The sequence below is a fragment of the Aegilops tauschii genome, chromosome 5, assembly GCF_002575655.3.
Source record: "Aegilops tauschii subsp. strangulata cultivar AL8/78 chromosome 5, Aet v6.0, whole genome shotgun sequence".
Classification (NCBI taxonomy): Eukaryota; Viridiplantae; Streptophyta; class Magnoliopsida; order Poales; family Poaceae; genus Aegilops; species Aegilops tauschii.
In genome coordinates, this window is record NC_053039.3 from 120,028,290 (window position 1) to 120,048,999 (window position 20,710).

The 20,710-nt window shown below is 41.0% G+C and overlaps 1 protein-coding gene and 1 non-coding gene across 3 annotated transcripts; one reads left to right on the forward strand and one right to left on the reverse strand.

Annotated features, from left to right (window-relative positions):
* Nucleotides 1–14,515: 14,515 nt before the first annotated feature.
* On the reverse strand, nucleotides 14,516–18,774 carry LOC109755961 (protein DEHYDRATION-INDUCED 19 homolog 4). 2 transcript variants are annotated; one of them, XM_020314837.3, is made up of 5 exons: nucleotides 18,505–18,765; nucleotides 18,244–18,404; nucleotides 16,080–16,157; nucleotides 15,299–15,561; nucleotides 14,516–14,981 (listed from the first exon to the last, which is right to left on the reverse strand). In XM_020314837.3, the coding sequence occupies exons 1-5, from the start codon at nucleotides 18,551–18,553 to the stop codon at nucleotides 14,879–14,881; spliced, it is 654 nt and encodes a 217-aa protein (XP_020170426.1). In that variant the 5' UTR covers nucleotides 18,554–18,765; the 3' UTR covers nucleotides 14,516–14,878. The 2 variants fall into 2 exon arrangements, with proteins under 2 accessions (XP_020170426.1, XP_020170427.1); XM_020314838.4 differs by lacking the exon at nucleotides 16,080–16,157 and having other exon boundaries at nucleotides 18,505–18,774.
* Nucleotides 18,775–19,154: 380 nt separating this feature from the next.
* On the forward strand, nucleotides 19,155–19,228 carry TRNAT-AGU (transfer RNA threonine (anticodon AGU)). Its single transcript has one exon. It is a non-coding gene; the product is annotated as a tRNA-Thr (tRNA).
* The last annotated feature ends 1,482 nt before the right edge of the window (nucleotides 19,229–20,710 follow it).

Sequence of the window (20,710 nt, forward strand, 5' to 3'; positions counted from 1 at the left end):
CTGGGTCCGTAACTTGAGTATTATCCTCATTGCTGCACAGAAGAATTATGTCCTTGATGCACCGCTAGGTGACAGACCTACTGCAGATGTTATGAATGTCTGGCAGGCTCGATCTGATGACTACTCAATAGTTCAGTGTGCCATGCTTTACGGCTTAGAACCGGGACTCCAAAGACGTTTTGAACGTCATGGAGCATATGAGATGTTCCAAGAGTTAAAGTTAATATTTCAAGCAAATGCCCGGGTTGAGAGACTTGAAGTCTCCAACAAGTTCTATAGCTGCAAGATGGAGGAGAACAGTTCTGTCAGTGAACACATACTCAAAATGCCTGGGTATCATAACCACTTAACTCAGTTGGGAGTTGATCTTCCAGTTGATAGTATTATTGACAGAGTTCTTCAATCACTGCCACCAAGCTACAAAGGCTTCATGATGAACTATAATATGCAAGGGATGAATAAAATGATTCATGCGCTCTTCGCAATGCTTAAGGCCGCGGAGGTAGAAATCAAGAAGGAACATCAAGTGTTGATGATTAACAAGACCACTAGTTTCAAGAAAAAGCGCAAGGGAAAGAACGGGAACTTCAAGAAGAATGGCAAGCAAGTTGCCACTCCCGGGAAGAAGCCCAAAGCTGGACCCAAGCCTGAAACTGAGTGCTTCTACTACAGAGGGAATGGTCACCGGAAGCGGAACTGCCCCAAATACTTGGCAGATAAGAAGGATGGAAAAGTGAACAAAGGTATATTTGATATACATGTTATTGATGTGTACCTTACTAATGCCAATAGTAGCGCCTGGGTATTTGATACTGGTTCGGTTGCTAATATTTGTAACTCGAAACAGGAGCTGCGGAATAAACGAAGATTGGCTAAGGATGAGGTGACGATGCGCGTCGGGAATGGTTCCAAGGCCTATGTGATCGCCGCCGGCACGCTACCTCTACATCTACCTTCGGTATTAGTTTTAGACCTCAATAATTGTTATTTGGTGCCAATGTTGAGCATGAACATTATATCTGGATCTTGTTTATTGCGAGACGGTTATTCATTTAAATCAAAGAATAATGGTTGTTCTATTTATATGAGTAATATCTTTTATGGTCATGCACCCTTGATGAATGGTATATTTTTATTGAATCTCAATCGTTGTGATACACATATTCATAATATTGATGCCAAAAGATGCAAAGTTGATAATGATAGTGCAACATATTTGTGGCACTGCCGTTTAGGTCATATTGGTGTAAAGCGCATGAAGAAACTCCATATGAATGGACTTTTGGAATCACTTGATTATGAATCATTTGATACTTGCGAACCATGCCTCATGGGCAAGATGACTAAAACTCTGTTCTCCGAAACAATGGAGCGAGCTAATGACTAATTGGAAATAATACATATCGATGTATGCAGTCCGATGAGTGTTGAAGCACACGGCGGTTATCGTTATTTTATGATCTTCACAGATGATTTGAGTAGGTATGGGTATATCTACTTGATGAAACACAAGTCTGAAACATTTGAAAAGTTCAAAGAATTCCAGAGTGAAGTGGAGAATCATCGTAACAAGAAAATAAAGTTTCTATGATCTGATCGCGAAGGCGAATATTTGAGTTACGAGTTTGGCCTTCATTTAAAACAATGTGGAATTGTTTCACAACTCACGCCACCTCGAACACCACAGCGTAATGGTGTGTCCGAACGTCGTAACCGTACTTTATTAGATATGGTGTGATCTATGATGTCTGTTACTAATTTACCATTATCTTTTGGGGTTATGCATTAGAGATAACTGCATTCACATTAAATAGGGCACCATCTAAATCCGTTGAGACGACACCGTATGAATTGTGGTTTGGCAAGAAACCTAAGCTGTCGTTTCTAAAGTTTGGGGATGCGACACTTATGTCAAAAGGCTTTAGCTTGATAAGCTCGAACCTAAATTGGAGAAGTGCATCTTCATAGGATACCCTAAAGAAACTATTGGGTACACCTTCTACCACAGATCCAAAGGCAGGATCTTTGTTGCTAAGAATGGATCCTTTCTAGAGAAGGAGTTTCTCTTGAAAGAAGTGAGTGGGAGGAAAGTAGAACTTGATGAGGTAATAGTACCTTCTCTCGAATTGGAAAGTAGCACATCAGAGAAATCCGTTCCCGTGATGCCTACACCAACTAGAGAGGAAGCTAATGGTGATGATCATGAAACTTCGGATCAAGTTACTACTAGACCTCATAGGTCGAACAGAGCACGTTCTGCAACAGAGTGGTATGGTAATCCTGTCCTGGAAGTCATGTTATTAGACCATAGCGAACCTACGGACTATGAAGAAGCTATGATGAGACCAGATTTTGATAAATGGCTTGAGGCCATGAAATCTGAGATAGGATCCATGTATGGGAACAAAGTATGGACTTTGGTGGACTTGCCCGATGATCGGCAAGCCATTGAGAATAAATGGATCTTCAAGAAATAGACAGATGTTGATGGTAATGTCATCATCTACAAAGCTCGACTTGTCGCAAAAGGTTTTCGATAAGTTCAAGGGGTTGACTACGATGAGACTTTCTCACCCGTAGCGATGCTTAAGTCAGTCTGGATCATGTTAGCAATTGCTGCATTTTATAATTATGAAATCTAGCAAATGGACGCCAAAACTGCATTCCTTAATGGATTTCTTAAATAAGAGTTGTATATGATGCAACCAGAAGGTTTTGTCGATCCTAAAGGTGCTAACAAAGTGTGCAAGCTCTAGCGATCCATCTATGGGCTGGTACAAGCAGCTTGGAGTTGGAATATATGCTTTGATGAGGTGATCAAAGCATATGGTTTTATACAGACTTACGGTGAAGCCTGTATTTACAAGAAAGTGAGTGGGAGCTCTGTAGCATTTCTGATATTATATGTGGATGACATATTGTTGATTGGAAATGATATATAATTTCTGGATAGCATAAAAGGATACTTGAATAATAATTTTTCAATGAAAGACCTCGGTGAAGCTACTTATATATTGGGCATCAAGATCTATAGGGATAGATCGAGACGCTTGATAGGACTTTCACAAAGCACATACCTTGACTAAGTTTTGAAGAAGTTCAAAATGGATCAGTCAAAGAAAGGATTCTTGCCTGTGTTACAAGGTGAAATTGAGTCAGACTCAAAGCCCGACCACTGCAGAAGATAGACAGAAAATGAAAGTCATTCCCTATGCCTCAGCCATAGGTTCTATCATGTATGCTATGCTGTGTACCAGACCTGACGTGTGCCTTGTCATAAGTTTGGCAGGGAGGTAACAAAGTAATCCAGGAGTGGATCACTGGACAGCGGTCAAGAACATCCTGAAGTACCTCAAAAGGACCAAGGATATGTTTCTCGTTTATGGAGGTGATGAAGAGCTCGTCGTAAATAGTTACGTCGATGCTAGCTTTGACACTGATCCGGATGACACGAAGTCACAAACTGGATACATATTTATATTGAATGGGTAGAGCTGTCAGTTGGTGCAGTTCCAAGCAGAGCATCGTGGCGGGATCTACGTCTGAAGCGGAGTACATAGATGCTTTGAAAGTAGCGCATGAAGGAGTTCATATCCGATCTGGTTGTAATGCCCAGTGCATCGGGTCCAATGAAAATCTTTTGTGACAACACTGGAGCAATTGCCTTGGCGAAGGAATCCAGGTTTCACAAGAGAACCAAACACATCAAGAGACGCTTCAACTCCATTCATGAAAAGGTCAACGATGGGACATAGAAGTTTGAACAATAAATACGAATCTGAATGTAGCAGACCCGTTGACTAAGCCTCTTCCGTGAGCAAAAGATGATCAACACCAAGACTCCATGGGTGTTAGATTCATCACAACGTAATCTAGATTATTGATGAAGGAAATATGTCCTAGAGGCAATAATAAAGTTGTTATTTATATTTCCTTATATCATGATAAATGTTTATTATTCATGCTAGAATTGTATTAACCGGAAACTTAGTACATGTGTGAATACATAGACAAAACGGAATGTCCCTAGTATGCCTCTACTTGACTAGCTCGTTAATCAAAGATGGTTAAGTTTCCTGACCATAGACATGTGTTGTCATTTGATGAACGGGATCTTATCATTAGAGAATGATGTAATGGACAAGACCCATTGATACGTCCATTTTGCATCATGCTTTTATATTGATATTCATTGCATTATGGGCTGTTATTACACGTTGTGTTACAATACTTATGCCTATTCTCTCTTATTTTACAAGGTTTACATGAAGAGGGAGAATGCCGGCAGCTGGAATTCTGGGCTGGAAAAGGAGAAAATATTACAGACCTATTCTGCACAGCTCCAAAAGTCCTGAAACTTCACGGAAGTCATTTTTGGAATTAATAAAAAATATCGAGCGGAGAAAATACCAGAGGGGGGCCACACCCTGGCCACGAGGGTGGGAGGTGCGCCCTACCCCCTGGGCGCGCCCCCTGCCTCGTGGGCCCCCTGGCAGGCCTCCGGTGCCCATCTTATGCTATATGAAGTCTTTCGTCAGAGGAAAAATCATAAGAAAGCTTTCGGGAAGAAACTCCGCCGCCACAAGGCGAAACCTTGGCGGAACCAATCTAGGGCTCCGGCAGAGTTGTTCTGCCGGGGAAACTTCCCTCCGGGAGGGGGAAATCATCGCCATCGTCATCACCAACGATCCTCTCATCGGGAGGGGGTCAATCTCCATCAACATCTTCACCAGCACCATCTCCTCTCAAACCCTAGTTCATCTCTTGTATCCAATCTTTGTCCCAAAACCTTAGATTGGTGCCTGTGGGTTACTAGTAGTGTTGATTACTCCTTGTAGTTGATGCTAGTTGGTTTATTTGGTGGAAGATCACATGTTCAGATCCATTATGCACATTAATACCCCTCTGATTATGAACATGAATATGATTTGTGAGTAGTTACGTTTGTTCCTGAGGACATGGGAGAAGTCTTGCTATAAGTAGTCATGTGAATTTGGTATTCGTTCGATATTTTGATGAGATGTATGTTGTCTTTCCTCTAGTGGTTTTATGTGAACGTCGACTACATGACACTTCACCATTATTTGGGCCTAGAGGAAGGCATTAGGAAGTAATAAGTAGATGATGGGTTGCTAGAGTGACAGAAGCTTAAACCCTAGTTTATGAGTTGCTTCGTAAGGGGCTGATTTGGACCCATATGTTTCATGCTATGGTTAGGTTTACCTTAATACTTATTTTGTAGTTGTGGATGCTTGCAATAGGGGTTAATCATAAGTGGGATGCTTGTCCAAGAAAGGGCAGCACCCAAGCACCGGTCCACCCACATACCAAATTATCAAAGTAACGAACGCGAATCATATGAGCGTGATGAAAACTAGCTTGACGATAATTCCCATGTGTCCTCGGGAGCGCTTTTCTCTATATAAGAGTTTGTCCAGGCTTGTCCTTTGCTACAAAAAGGATTGGGCCACCTTGCTGCACTTTATTTACTTTTGTTACTTGTTACCCGTTACAAATTACCTTATCACAAAACTATCTGTTACCGATAATTTCAGTGCTTGCAGAGAATACCTTGCTGAAAACCGCTTATCATTTCCTTCTGCTCCTCGTTGGGTTTGACACTCTTACTTATCGAAAGGACTACGATAGATCCCCTATACTTGTGGGTCATCACCCATCCGTTAGCTTAGCATAATGATCATTTAGTTTTATTGCTATTGCTTTCTTCATGACTTATACATATTCCTCTGACTATGAGATTATGCAACTTTCGAATACCGGGGGAACGCTTTGTGTGCTATCAAATGTCACAACGTAACTGGGTGATTATAAAGATGCTCTACAGGTGTCTCCGATGGTGTTTGTTGAGTTGGCATAGATCGAGATTAGGATTTTTCACTCTGTGTATCGGAGAGGTATCTCTAGGCCCTCTCGGTAATGCACATAACTATAAGCCTTGCAAGTAATGTGACTAATGAGTTAGTTACGGGGTGATGCATTACGGAACGAGTAAAGAGACTTGCCGGTAATGAGATTGAACTAGGTATGATGATACCGACGATCGAATATTGGGCAAGTAACATACCGATGACAAAGGGAATAACGTATGTTGTTATGCGGTTTGACCGATAAAGATCTTTGTAGAATATGTAGGAACCAATATGAGCATCCAGGTTCCCCTATTGGTTATTGACCGGAGATGTGTCTCGGTCATGTCTAAATAGTTCTCGAACCTGTAGGGTCCGCACGCTTAACGTTCGATGACGATTTGTATTATGAGTTATGTGATTTGATGACCGAAGTTTGTTCGGAGTCCCGGATGAGATCACGTACATGACGAGGAGTCTCGCAATGGTCGAGAGGTAAAGATCGATATATTGGAAGGTTATATTTGGACATCGAAATGGTTCCGAGTGGTTCGGGCATTTTTCCGGAGTACCGGGAGGTTACCGGAACCCCCCGGGAGAAGTATTGGGCCTTATTGGAGGAGAGGAGAAAGGCCACGTGAGAGGGGAGCGCCCCCCCCTTCCCAAACCGAATTGGACTAGGGGAGGGGGCCGGCCCCCCTCTTTCCTTCTCCCTCTCTCTCCCTTCCCCTTTTCCCTCTCCGGTGGAAGGAAGGAGGGGGAGCCGAATCCTACTTGGACTAGGAGTCCAAGTAGGACTCCCCCCTTATGGCGCGCCCCCTTAGGCCGGCCACCTCCTCCTCCCCCCCCCCTTTATATACGGAGGCGGGGGGAACCCCAAAGGCACAACAGACAATCTCTTAGCCGTGTGCGGTGCCCCCCTCCACTGTTTAACACCTCGGTCATATCGTCGTAGTGCTTAGGCGAAGCCTTGCGCCGGTAACTTCGTCATCACCGTCGCCACGCCGTCGTGCTGACGGAACTCTCCCTCATCCTCAACTGGATCAAGAGCTCAGGGGACGTCATCGTGCTGAACGTGTGCTGAACACGGAGGTGCCGTACGTAGGTACTAGGATTGGTTGGATCGCGAAGACGTTCAACTACATCAACCGCGTTACTAAACGCTTCCGCTTTCGGTCTACGAGGATACTTGGACACACTCTCCCCCTCTCATTGCTATGCATCTCCTAGATAGATCTTCTGTGAGCATAGGATTTTTTTTTGAAATTGCATGCTACGTTCCCCAACAATTGACTCAAGTGCAAGTGGGAGACTGGAGGAAATATGCCCTAGAGGCAATAATAACGTTGTTATTTTTCCTTATTCATGATAAAGGTTTATTATTCATGCTACAATTGTATTGATCGGAAACTTAAATACATGTGTGAATACATAAACAAATACTGTGTCCCTAGTAAGCCTCTACTAGACAAGCTCGTTAATCAAAGATGGTTGAGGTTTCCTAACCATGGACATGTGTTGTCATTTGATAATAGGATCACATCATTAGGAGAATGATGTGATGGACAAGACCCATCCGTTAGCTTAGCATATTGATCGTTCATCTTATTGCTATTGCTTTCTTAATGCCAAATACATATTCCTTGGACTATGAGATTATGCAACTCCCGGATACCGGAGGAATACCTTGTGTGATATCAAACGTCACAACGTAACTGGGTGATCATAAAGATGCTCTACGGGTATCTCCGAAGGTGTTTGTTGAGTTGGCATAGATCGAGATTAGGATTTCTCACTCCGAGTATCGGAGAGGTATCTCTCGGCCCTATCGGTAATACACATCATAAGAAGGCTTGCAAGAAAAGTGACTAAGGAGTTAGTTACAAGATGATGTATTACGAAATGATTAAAGAGACTTGCCGGTAATGAGATTGAACTAGGTATGAAGATGCCGACGATCGAATCTCGGGCAAGTAACATACGGATGGACAAAGGGAATTACGTATGTTGTCATAAGGTTCAACCGATAAAGATCTTCGTAGAATATGTAGGAGACAATATGGGCATCCAGGTTCCGCTATTGGTTATTGACCAGAGAGGTGTCTCGGTCATGTCTACATAGTTCTCGAACCCGTAGGGTCCGCACGCTTAACGTTCATTAACGATATAGTGTTATATGAGTTATATGATTTGGTGACCGAATGTTGTTCGGAGTCCCAGATGAGATCACAGACATGACGAGGAGCTCCGAAATGGTCCAGAGGTAAAGATTGATATATATGATGATGATATTCGGACACCGGAAGAGTTTCGGAGTGCACTGGGTAGTCATCGGGTCACCGAAAGGGGTTCTGGACACCTCCGGTAGGTGTATGGGCCTAATGGGCCAAGGGGGGTAGACTAGCCCACAAGGGGGTTGGCGCGCCCCTCTCCCTGGCCACCGGCCATAGGTAAGGAAAGGGGGAGGGCTAGCCCCTCCTGCCTTCCCCTTCTCATGGGAGAAAGGAAAGGGGGGGCGCCACCCTCCCATGCCTTTCCCCGCTCACCTAGAAAGGAAAGAGGGGCGCGGCTTGGGGAGGACCCCAAGTAGGATTTGGCCTCCTTGGGGCGCCTCCTTGGCTGCTCCTCCCTCCCCCCCACCTATATATATGTGGGAGGGGGCGCCACACATAACCACGACAATCTCTTAGCCGTGTGCGGCGCCCCCCTCCACAGTTTTGTCCCTCGGTCATATTTTCGTAGTGCTTAGGCGAAGCCCTGCAGAGATAGCTTCACCATCACCACGTCGTCGTGCTGCTGGAACTCATCCACTACTTTGTCGTCTTGCTGGATCAAGAAGGCGAGGACATCACCGAGCTGAACGTGTGCTGAACGCGGAGGTGCCATACGTTCGGCACTCGATCGGCTGGATCGCGAAGAAGTTCAACTACATCAACCGTGTTACTAAATGCTTCCACTTACGGTCTACGAGGGTACGTAGACACACTCTCCCCTCTCGTTGCTATGCATCTCCATGGATAGATCTTGCGTGTGCATAGATTTTTTTTGTTTTCCATGCAACATTTCCGAACAACAGTAGGGGTGGCGAGGCACGTATTGTATTGTTGCCATTAAGGATAAAAAGATGGGGTTTGTATCATATTGCTTGAGTTTATCCCTCTACATCATGTCATCTTGCTTAAGGCGGTACTCTGTTCTTATGAACTTAATACTCTGGATGCAGGCAGGAGTCGGTCGATGTGTGGAGTAATAGTAGTAGATGCAGAATCGGTTCAGTCTACTTGTCACGGACGTGATGCCTATATTCATGATCATTGTCTTAGATATCATCATAACTTTGCGCTTTTCTATCAGTTGTTCAACAGTAATTTGTTTACCCACAGTATGCTTTATTAAAGAGAGAAGCCTCTTGTGAAAACTATGGCCCCCTAGTCTATTTTCCATTATATATTTTCAGATCTATAAAACCAAAACCCAAAAATACCTTGTTGTAATTTATTTATATTTACTTTATTTTACCTTTTACTTATCTTTTATATCTATCTCTATTAGATCTCACTCTTGCAAGTGACCATGAAGGGATTGACAACCCCTTTTTCGTGTTGTGTGCAAGTGTTTGTTAGTCTGTGCAGGTGCATATATTTGGGAATTGATTGTGCCTCCTACTGGATTGATACCTTGGTTCTTAACTAAGGGAATTACTTATCTCTACTTTGCTGCATCACACTTTCCTCTTCAAAGGAAAAAATCAACGCAATCTCAAGAAGTAGCATCTGGCACCGGAGAAGCATATCGCGGCCGCACGCGCGGATGAGGTCGCAATGGATGCCATGCGTGCTGACCGCCAGATCTTGGATGAGCATCTCGCTTTCGAGGCCACCGTCGATGCCGCCACTCGGTTGGCTACTTTAAAGTACAGTTTGGACCAATAATTGCTACATTTCCTAGTACTTATCAAGCATTGTTGGTTTGGTTAACTATCTTATCTTCTAGTATATGTTCTATTCTGCAATGTGGTGCTCAGTTAACTGTTTGGTTCATTTGTTTGGCTGTCCAGTTAAAATTTTTGGTTAAATTCTGCAATCTGATGTTCATTTGTTGTGGGTACAGTTTTGTATTGTTATGCACGTGAGAAATAAATCGAGTTTGGTTGTACTAAATACACGAGAAACATATACAATTGCTCTATTTCCAAGTTGTTTAGCAGGGTATGTGTTATCCTTGGGTCTTCGTAGTGTTGTAGAGGTCTTCGGCGTTGGTGTGTAGCAGCTTGGTTGCTCTGTGATTTGCCTCATCGCCATTGGCATGAGGTTGGTCTAGGTCAAGTTAATCTGTTGCATCTGCAATTTGTCTATTTTTCATTAACATATTCTATTGATAGTATGCCAACTCTCAGTTAACCTGATCAAGATATGCCTTTTAAGTGTTGCAGGGAAACAATGGGAGGCAATGAGGTTTACCATCGAGGTTTGCACATGCACGATCCTTTGGCTAATAGCACATCATTATGCAGTTGCAGGAATCATTCTAATATTTATGTTTTAGCAATTTGGTCTTGCACATGTAGGTCCTGCTATCAGAGGTTTAGACCCATTGTTTGATCCATTTTGCATATGGGGAATGAGATGTCCATGAATATCAGTCAAGTCAAGAAACTCAGAAGGATTATTACGATAAAGAAACTTGCCATGAATAACAGCAAGATCTTTGTTTACACAATGAAGAAGACGTCAGTCAACTATAGGATGATACTAACTCTTTTACCTTGTTTTTCCCCTTGTGCCATTTCAAAATGCATATCTTTTTTCAGTCCTTTCCAAAGCAGTTCACCGATGATTACCTCTCAAACCACCAAAATGGTCAAGAGCGAGGAAGGTATTCATTCATCACCCACGATACAATATTGAAGTCTTCCCCAAGAGGACGAAGGTTGGGCGGGCAATTATCCATAGCCATTGGCATAAAGTTGCGAGGGTCAACATCACTGAAGGCTCAATATTTTCCTTCCGCTTCTGCAGTTTCCCAAATGAGATTCATCTGTCTATTTACCGTGTATGATGCTACTTTCCCAAGGTTTTTGATGTTGCATGTGAAACTTGGTGCTGTTGTGTAATGGCGTAACTAGCTATATGCCTATATGGTCTAACTGAGTGTTGAAGCTATATTATGTAATTCAATTATGAAATCCTGGTTGTTGTAATATGGATATGAAATATATGGTGAGTTTTATAAGAAATATCAATTTGATTACTAAATGGATTATCAATAATAGACCAATTAGCCTGCTTAGTGGGGTTTTCTATTTGGTACTTCCGGCCGCGTTAGCCACCCTACGGAGGGTATCGACAATTTTCCGAACCGACAAATTTTACCATTGGCTTTAAAAATATATTTGGCATGTAGTACTCTGGAATGGAAGAAAAAAAGATCTATTAAAGTCATTCTACCATAGATAATCTAACTGATTTATAGCCAGTCAAATTATATTTGAATTACCAACCAGGAACTCATAGGCATCAGATGTATTTTTTTCTTGGTACAATAAGGGGATGGCCTATGTATAGAAAGTGGGTCCATATCAAGCCGCGGAAAAAATATTTGTAGCGATTATTACTGTTTTTCACTAATATGATAGTGGGTTTATTCTAGTTAGGAGTTTAACAAGAGAGACAACAAAACTAGTGTTACCTCAAAATTGATGAAGGCGTTTTGATTCGTAGCAGCGCCCGCAAACGATGAGATAATCCAAAAAATTCAAATAATTAATAGGAGGATAAGTGGACCCCAAGGAGATACCCCAAAGATTCTTCCTCTTTTCAAGGCATCCTAAAGAGAGAGCGACAAGTTCATAAATGCAAGGACGAAAGGATACGACGTAAGAGGATAACATTGTCCAATACCTCAAGTACTAGAAACTGACCAAAATGTGTTAGCCATTAATATTAGCCACAAAAGTAGCCGGGGGCATGCATTCATAAATAGGATTGATAAAAGACCATGCAACCCTTTACGTGCCAAAACCCTAACAATGAAGCCCTATTAAACAATATCAACGGCTTTCACAAAGTTTACCGCTCACATACAAACATGTAGGTTCTAGGACGAGAGTTGTTCTTGAGCAATAATAATATGATTAATTTGCTAAAAATATATCATATTTGCGACTCTACGACCTTGAATGAAATCTTGAGTCTGGTGAATATAATAATGAATCTGATCTTTAAGTCTGTTAGCCAAGATTATAGCTAGTGATGATTTTATACATGACATTACACATGACAATTTGGTGTACTAAGACTTTTGATGCTGTATCTATGAGTGGTTTTGTGATTGTGTTAGCAACTTTGTCACACGATATGTAGAGTATCTATAGTAGACTAGCCTCGGTTGTCTATAGAAAATATTACATATGAACTTTATTCATGTATTGGAAGAGGAAAATGCACGTTTGTAACATGTTGACAAATTGTAGCATCGTTACACACAACCTGCAAACATTTCTCATCGTTGCATGAATATCATTTGTAAGTTATAGTCATAAGTGATGATGGGTAAAAATAGGCAGCTTACGAGTACAATAACCGCATGATTTATATGTAGTGTTGTGTGTAACTGATATGAGGGGATGTTGAAAATATCATTAGTATGGAATATTGTATGTATGTGCTCTAATTTAAGAGGACACGACAAGTGGCTTACCAAAAAAAATTGTGTTGGAAACATCTAACAATCTTGTGAGCAATTTCTCCTGTCTTTACCTAAAAGTGTGCTTGCGAATGGAGAGCGTGCCTGGTGAAATTGTGGTATCTTTACCCTTGGGTTTGGATTGTTGGAAAGAAAAGTGATGGAATGGATTCAATCACAACTTTGGATGCTGGTATATTTTGAAAAAGAAAAACCTTTATTTAATGAAAATCAACATGCGATCTAGCTTTCATTGTGGTTTAATTACAGTTATGGTGATTTGAGGTCATGTACCACATTTCAGTTTCATTCTGACTTCACAAAGGTTTAATTGGAGTTTTTTAATTAGGTTTCAGTTATTCATTAGGAAACTCCTCTTCATCATGGTTTAATCGAGGTTCCACAACGGTTTAATAAAGTCAACAAAAATGTTTCAAAAGCATAAGATGAGGTTTGGTGGAAACTAAAAAAAACTCAAACGACAATAAAAGCCAACTTAAGCTGGTATGAAACCTCGGTGAAATCATGCAACCACAATAAACTCAATTATACGCAATTCAAAACTTTATAGATGTTCCATGCAAGTTAAAAAAATTGAAAAAAGTTGAAACCATATTAATTCACTTTTTGATGATCTTGTCAAGACACATACAATAGTCAAGTCTGTTCCATAAGTGGACATTCTTCCAATTATATGACCTTTTGTGTTTGGATAAAAATATATTAGATACTTAAATTTAATGATGGGAGAGGGAGAGGTGGACTGCATGTTGATTTTGATGTAATACAAAATCTTCAATGTGCTAGCAGCTCATCTCCAACCACACATTCTCCCTCTATTTTTCATCCTACAACTCACACGCTACGCTTGCATATGTGTACACCTATGCCCATCATGGACCAAAGTTTAGATTGATTTTGCAAAGTAACTGGTGATTCAGAACGTTTGAAAAAAAATCACATGTACAAATGATTGATCATTACATGTATGAGTAATGTTTTGTGAAAATTGTTAAATTTCTCTGTGAAAAATGTTAAAATGGTATTCCCTTCGTCCCATAATATAAGAGCGTTTTTTACACATGCAGCGTAAAAAACGTTCCTATATTATGGGACGGAGGGAGTATATGCTAGTTGTTTGATTTTTTTTTAACTTTCTTGTAACTTGGAACAGAGTTTCCGAAAATCCAAAATAAGGAGTGCATCTCCTCGCCCCTCCGTGGACGTTACCCGTAAAGAAAGGAGTATGTGACCGAGATCAGAAAATCCATATACAACTGTCAACTGTCAGTATCCTTGTGATGGCGAGGGTGATCCTATAAGGTGTGTGAAAAGCTAGTGAATAGAATTACGGAGGTCATCGCAAAAAAATTATGGAGGAAATAAATAAATATCCATTGGTTTGCAACTCTTGTTCTTCTGATTTCAGCTACTTACAATCTTATTTTTTTCAGGACCTCGTAGGACTTCAACTAGGTTCTGAATCAATTGAGACGTAAGCACTTCCTCACCACAAAGCGAAGAGGAAGGATGTGACGTTCCCTGATCTTTACAATGGCCTAGGAAAGGTTCGAACGATCTAAGACTTTGCAAGCCACATACGTGTAACTAATAAACCATAAAAAAATAGCTTTTCACGCGTTCGGAACACGGAAGGAAGGCTGGATTACTATACGAGTCTAGAGCCAAAGTCTTCCCCCCGCGCCTTCGTTCCCACGGCTCCCAAAATCGATGTTCCCACAAGAATTAGCATCCAATTATCATCAGACTAAGCTGAATGAAAATATATTACTGTACTGTTACATTTTCCTTCTTTCTACACATGGCTTGGAATATCTTTAGTTTATGGAAAATTAAATCAAAACATTATTCGGTGGAGAACTGATTTCATAAGACAAGCACCCTGACTAATGATCTTGCAGCAAATAAAAACACACCAATGACGACGGAGGGTACACAGCATATGATCAACCAACCTAGAACGAATAGGCATTTCATGTCCGAAAATAAATAGGATGAATTATTTCAGCAGTCACTAGGCCACCCAATCATACATACAACCAGGGCCGCCCGCGGGAGCCCCCCGACAACATCTCATCAAATTACCAGACCTATATATACTATCTTATTGTTCATGCGACACCGACCGACGCGCATACTAACCAACATCCATATTCACAACATTCATCCTTCTTAACATCGCACAACAAAGCTGCCATCTGTTTTTAATGGCAACTGGGTGAAAGGCAGCAACTCGCGCTAAGGTATACAACTTTCTGGTGAAGCAAGAGCTGCCTTCTCAATCAATTTTCGGAACAAGACATTCTTCACAAGATGTCATCAAACATCAGGGACAGCACCAGCCCCTGCACGAACTGGCTCCTCTTGGTTCTCTCCTCCTTCTCCTCAGGGAGCAAAGGCTCCTCAGCACTGTCCAACAAACAAAGCCATAATCAGCACACCACCATCCGGAAGTTACAATCCATGATTATCAAAATGAAACCATTCATACGATATTACTGTTCATCAAAATGAAACTAGTTCATACAATATTACTACTATTTAGCAGACATGTTCCATATAGCCTGCTTAAAGTGAAAAATGACTTCATGAACCGCCCTCAGTGACAGGTTTTTAGTGACCGACTATGGATGTTTCAAGCAATTGCATATCAAAATGACACCAAACTGTTGGTGTAGCGTCATATAAGTGAATGAAGCGTGCAAGTAGCAAATGAATTTCAATACCTTTCTTCTGCTTTCTGCTCCGAGGCATCACTTTTCTCAATAACTTTTTCCAATAACTCTTCTTGTGCATCTTTTCGCGAATCTGCATCATCATCAATGAAGCTACCAACAAAGGAGGAGAGTAGAGGATCAGGCACTGTATTGAGCGAGGTGGCACGAGAGGATCCACCGTAGCGGTATTGTATGTGCGCCGCATCCTTTTTCAATGCGGAATACATTGAAGAAGGTGATCCAGATGAAACTCGCTGGTTCCTCCACCTGCCCTGCATGTTACAAGCATGAACATAGGATTAGATGATATCCAAATAAATATGGAATATTATTAAAACAGGCATGAGAGTTATTCAAATAGGAAAGACTTCATATTAGAGATAGGGACCAAATTAGTATCCTTTAAGTTATTACTCAGGGCTCAAGTTAGTGCTGTATGAGGGTCATTGCATGTATCAAGTATCAACCAAGCACAAGAGGTTAATAATCTATAATCAATCAAGCACAAGAGAAAGCTAATCTATTATCTTCGCCATTCGTCCTTCCAAACCTATGTTCTGCTCCCCAATCCTCTACAATGTGCCATTTGGCCATCTTCCTGGCGGTAGTGAACTAGTTTATTTCATGCATGTTGATTTTGTTCAAGAGGTACAGAACTTGAATACTTTAATGATCTCATTTTCCTAATTGCAGATCATGATTGAACAATAACAGCAACCTATTCCATGCAGTTTCAGTTATATATAATAACTGACTGATGAATGATGATGCTTGTTGAAACTAATGATACCTTGAAGAAACTGGGATGCTCTGAGGTCATGTGCCCAACCAAGTCCATCCCAACTCTATCTGTGCATATAGGGCACACCTAAAGGAACAAAATGAAAAATAACCAGTAAGCAGACAAAACTGATCATGTCTGACTTAATTGTGGATGGGCATAGTTGTTTCCACAACAATCTAACAATAGACGTTGGAATTTACTTGAACATTTCCAAATATTTCTTATATCACAACATGCAAGCGAAGTGATAAAATACATAAACCCTATCCACACTATCAATAATCAACTACACATGGAACACAAAAGTTATCTTAGCAATCCTTAAATCCACATATTTCATAAAGGAATAATAGGAATAAAAAGCTACTGCAGTTCCATTGCCTAAACACTATTTTAAAAGGCCACATGCACAAGCGAAGCATCACTGCTACAAGCCTACAACTACTATAGCGGCACTAGTACACACTACAAGATATAAAGAAAAATTGGCAGCCACTGCACATTGCACTGCAAAATTAGTTGTGCAGACCCTAATTGGTCACTTACCCAGACATGAGTAAATCCACTAGACTTAATACGGAAAGTGTAAAATATTGACTGCTCAGCCCAGAAATTCCTCTATCCACACTGTATAAAACATGGAAGTGCAACCAATGCAAAGTGTGCACTATTTAGTCTTGATGTTGTACACGGTTTTGCAGAAAAAAAATCTTATACTCACCACTGCCATTAAGAGCATCCAACACCTTCTGTAACTAAATTTGATTGTGATCCTTTTTTATCTTACCGTAAGTCATTACTTTATGCTACATTTCAGTTGAGTGCATCCAGCATATTGTGTGGTTGGATTTTAAGTTGACATGTGATGATGATGCAATATCATGTAACTGTGATTCCGCGCTTAGGATGGCTCTGTTGTTTCATTTGTAAGATTGCTATGAAGTTTATGGCATTTGCAAACAATAGAACCATGATTTTCAAATTATACTATGAACTACAATAGCCATCACTACAACTTTTGGGCCACACACTGGAAACATTACATTGAGAGGAACCCTACTTCCTCAAAGATCTATCAAGTATAAACATATGCACCTGGAGCACTCAATAACATAATGCACAATATTACAAAAAGCAGTTCAATCAAACTCCCAAAGTTAAGCTGAACAATTAACTCCCGATTTCAACCAATCAGAGCTTAAATTCATTTCACCAAGACACCAATTACAAGTGTGAATAAAAACTACAAATTCATAGTATATTATATGATTGTATCAACTAAGCCACATGAATGCCATGCCATCACATCAACTTTATGTATCTACTGAAAAATAATGTATGAACTAAATTAATTGGATCGATCTAATCTTCACACGTGAAACACATCTCAATAAATAATATTTCCGTTATGAAAGATGCACGCCACTACTCCTGCAATTTCCACATTAGTGGATCTTTCAACCAATTCTTAATACACTAACTAATTTCTCTAAACATAGAAAAGATATAATAGTTGGATCTTCTAATGCATTCTTATTATGTAAGAATGAATTAACGATGCCACTATGAAACAAATGGAGACATGAAATGAAAGCACCCAAACTTCCTTGCAGAAGTAGAAAAATGAAGCCCCAAAAAGTAAGCCAAGCCTTCAACTAGCTTATAACTTAACACGCAAGCAACTTAAACACCCAAAAATACTATACACTTGCAAGCAAACCTTGAGAGTGATAAATAAAAGCAGCTCAAACATGCACCGTATGCCAGAAGAAGCACTCTAAATTCCTAGCTCAAACATCTAAAGGAAGATTAAGCACATTTCTACAAAATCAGATGCAATTATGAGGAGAAGAACCCTATGCAGCAGGAAAATACCAACTCTGTACACAGCAATATCTTAGCTCAAAAACTAAAAGCATCTCAAACATGCATAGTATGTGAGTATGCGCAACTCATACGGCCCAAATTCCCACCTTTGCAATTAAAAATATGAAAATGACAAGTAAAATCACCACACACACATACAGGCATTTCCCGGAGCCTATAGAAACAACAACAATGCCTACATGTTACACAAGAGATTAACAACAAACCCTAATTGTTGAGCTAGATGCGCCCGAAAGCCACTAGGTGTTAGTACATCTTTCCATGAAGGTTGAGAGGAAATTACCCCGGCCTTGGTCTCCGCCGCGTGCTCGTCCTCGATGTGCAAGCACAGGCCGACGCCATCGAACTCCTCCCCGCAGAAGGGGCACTCCAGCTCCTCCTCCTCGGCGCCCCTCTCCTCGTCGTCGTCGGTCTCCTCCGCCTCCTCGAGCCGCATGAGCGCATCTGCCAAAGCACAAAACCCCATCAAAAACCTCCTCAGGAAACCCTCAAAATCACACGATTTGGAGCCAAGATCGGATCTTTGGGGCGGCGAAGCACGAACCGCGGAGCCTGGTCTCGGCCTGGAGGCGTTCGAAGGTGCCCATGTCCATGGCGGCGCCGGCTGGGGAGGGGGGCCCTTCGGCTTCCTGGCCTGGCCGGGGTCAAACCGGGCGGCGCCGGGCGCCGGGAGGGGGCCGGCGATCAGCGGGGTTTAGAGCTAGGGTTTTTGCGGCGGGTCGGAGGGGGAAGGGGAGAGACACACCGACACGGCCGGGGGGAGGAGAGAGAGTGTGGGTGGCTAGCTATTGGGTGAACGGGGGAGAAGCTTTTGCTTAGGGAGGAAGGAGGGGTGGCTATGTTGCAGAAACCCCCCTCCAGTATGGTGGGAATTACGGGGCGCTGTAAATGGGCTGACAGCCTCAAGCCCAGTGTGGATCCAGCCTGCCCATTTTTGTCCACATTATCTGGAAAAGAAAAGGTTCTTGTCCACATGCACATAATGACACGTGAGAAAAATGGCAACTCGGCATCCTCACATGGCGTAGTAGTTCTCTTTTCGCGTAGGTCCAGGAATAATGCACGTATACCGGAACTTTGTTTTAGAGAAGGCTCTGAAAAACGGAAGCTGTTACCCTTGTGTAACATGAATAAAAAACATATTTATTACAGGTATTGATATTAGTGGGTAACTAAATTTTTTTCTGACAAAATGCTCTCGTAGCTTAGTTGGTTAGAGCACCCGCTTAGTAAGCGGGAGGTCTTGAGTTCAACTCTTAATGAGAGCACCATAGCTGTTTTATTTTTCTGCATTTCAAGCTGTCAAACTTTAGTTGGTTTTTTTTTTTTTTTTGCATTTCGAGTTGTTCAAACTGTTTCTCTCTTCGATGCTTCTCATAAACTGTGATGTTAATTTTTTTTCATGTAATGATCACAAAAAATTGACTAGACCTAAACTTCCATCTAATTAACAAATCTAGCTATGTTTAATATGTTGGATTTGCAAAACTAGGCAATGGTTTGACCTAATAATTGCCCATTACTACTGAAATTAAACAAAGCTCAACATAATTATAGGCTTTGCCCTTTTGAGAACATTTTGCTCTCTTTTATTCAAATGATTCCCATTAATACCCTCCAGCCGACATGGAACTTTTGGCATGTACTATGATTGTCAGACTGCCACCATTAATACCCTCTTGAGTTCAACTCTCAACGAGAGCACTCAAGTTGTTTTATTTTTTCTACATTTCAAGCTGTTGAACTTTAGTTGGGTTTTTTTGCATTTCAAGTTGTTCAATGTTTCTCTCTTCGATGCTTCTCATTAACTGCGATGTTAATTTTTTCATGTAATGATCACAAAAAATTGACTAGACCTAAACTTCCATCTAATTAACAAATCTAGCTATGTTTAATATGTTGGATTTGCAAACCTAGGCAATGGTTTGACCTAATAATTGCCCATTACTACCTTCCTCTTGAAATTAAACAAAGCTCAACATAATTATAGGCTTTGCCCTTTTGAGAACATTTTGCTCTCTTTTATTCAAATGATTCCCATTAATACCCTCCAACCGACATGGAACTTTTGGCATGTACTATGATTGTCAGACTGCCACCATTAATACCCTCTTGAGTTCAACTCTCAACGAGAGCACTCAAGTTGTTTTATTTTTTCTGCATTTCAAGCTGTTGAACTTTAGTTGGGTTTTTTTGCATTTCAAGTTGTTCAATGTTTCTTTCTTCGATGCTTCTCATTAACTGTTTCTCTCTTCGATGCTTCTCATAAACTGTGATGTTAATTTTTTTCATGTAATGATCACAAAAAATTGACTAGACCTAAACTTCCATCTAATTAACAAATCTAGCTATGTTTAATATGTTGGATTTGCAAAACTAGGCAATGGTTTGACCTAATAATTGCCCATTACTACTGAAATTAAACAAAGCTCAACATAATTATAGGCTTTGCCCTTTTGAGAACATTTTGCTCTCTTTTATTCAAATGATTCCCATTAATACCCTCCAGCCGACATGGAACTTTTGGCATGTACTATGATTGTCAGACTGCCACCATTAATACCCTCTTGAGTTCAACTCTCAACGAGAGCACTCAAGTTGTTTTATTTTTTCTACATTTCAAGCTGTTGAACTTTAGTTGGGTTTTTTTGCATTTCAAGTTGTTCAATGTTTCTCTCTTCGATGCTTCTCATTAACTGCGATGTTAATTTTTTCATGTAATGATCACAGAAAATTGACTAGACCTAAAC

What these genes read in the sequence shown, in the direction of transcription:
- LOC109755961 (XM_020314837.3), bottom strand. Translation starts at nt 18,553, where the DNA reads ATGGACATGGGCACCTTCGAACGCCTCCAGGCCGAGACCAGGCTCCGC. An exon ending in CGGCGGAGACCAAGGCCGGG is followed by an intron (nt 16,158 to 18,243) that starts GTAATTTCCTCT and finishes TTGTTCCTTTAG; the next exon opens with GTGTGCCCTATATGCACAGA. An exon ending in GAGCAGAAAGCAGAAGAAAG is followed by an intron (nt 14,982 to 15,298) that starts GTATTGAAATTC and finishes TTTGTTGGACAG; the next exon opens with TGCTGAGGAGCCTTTGCTCC.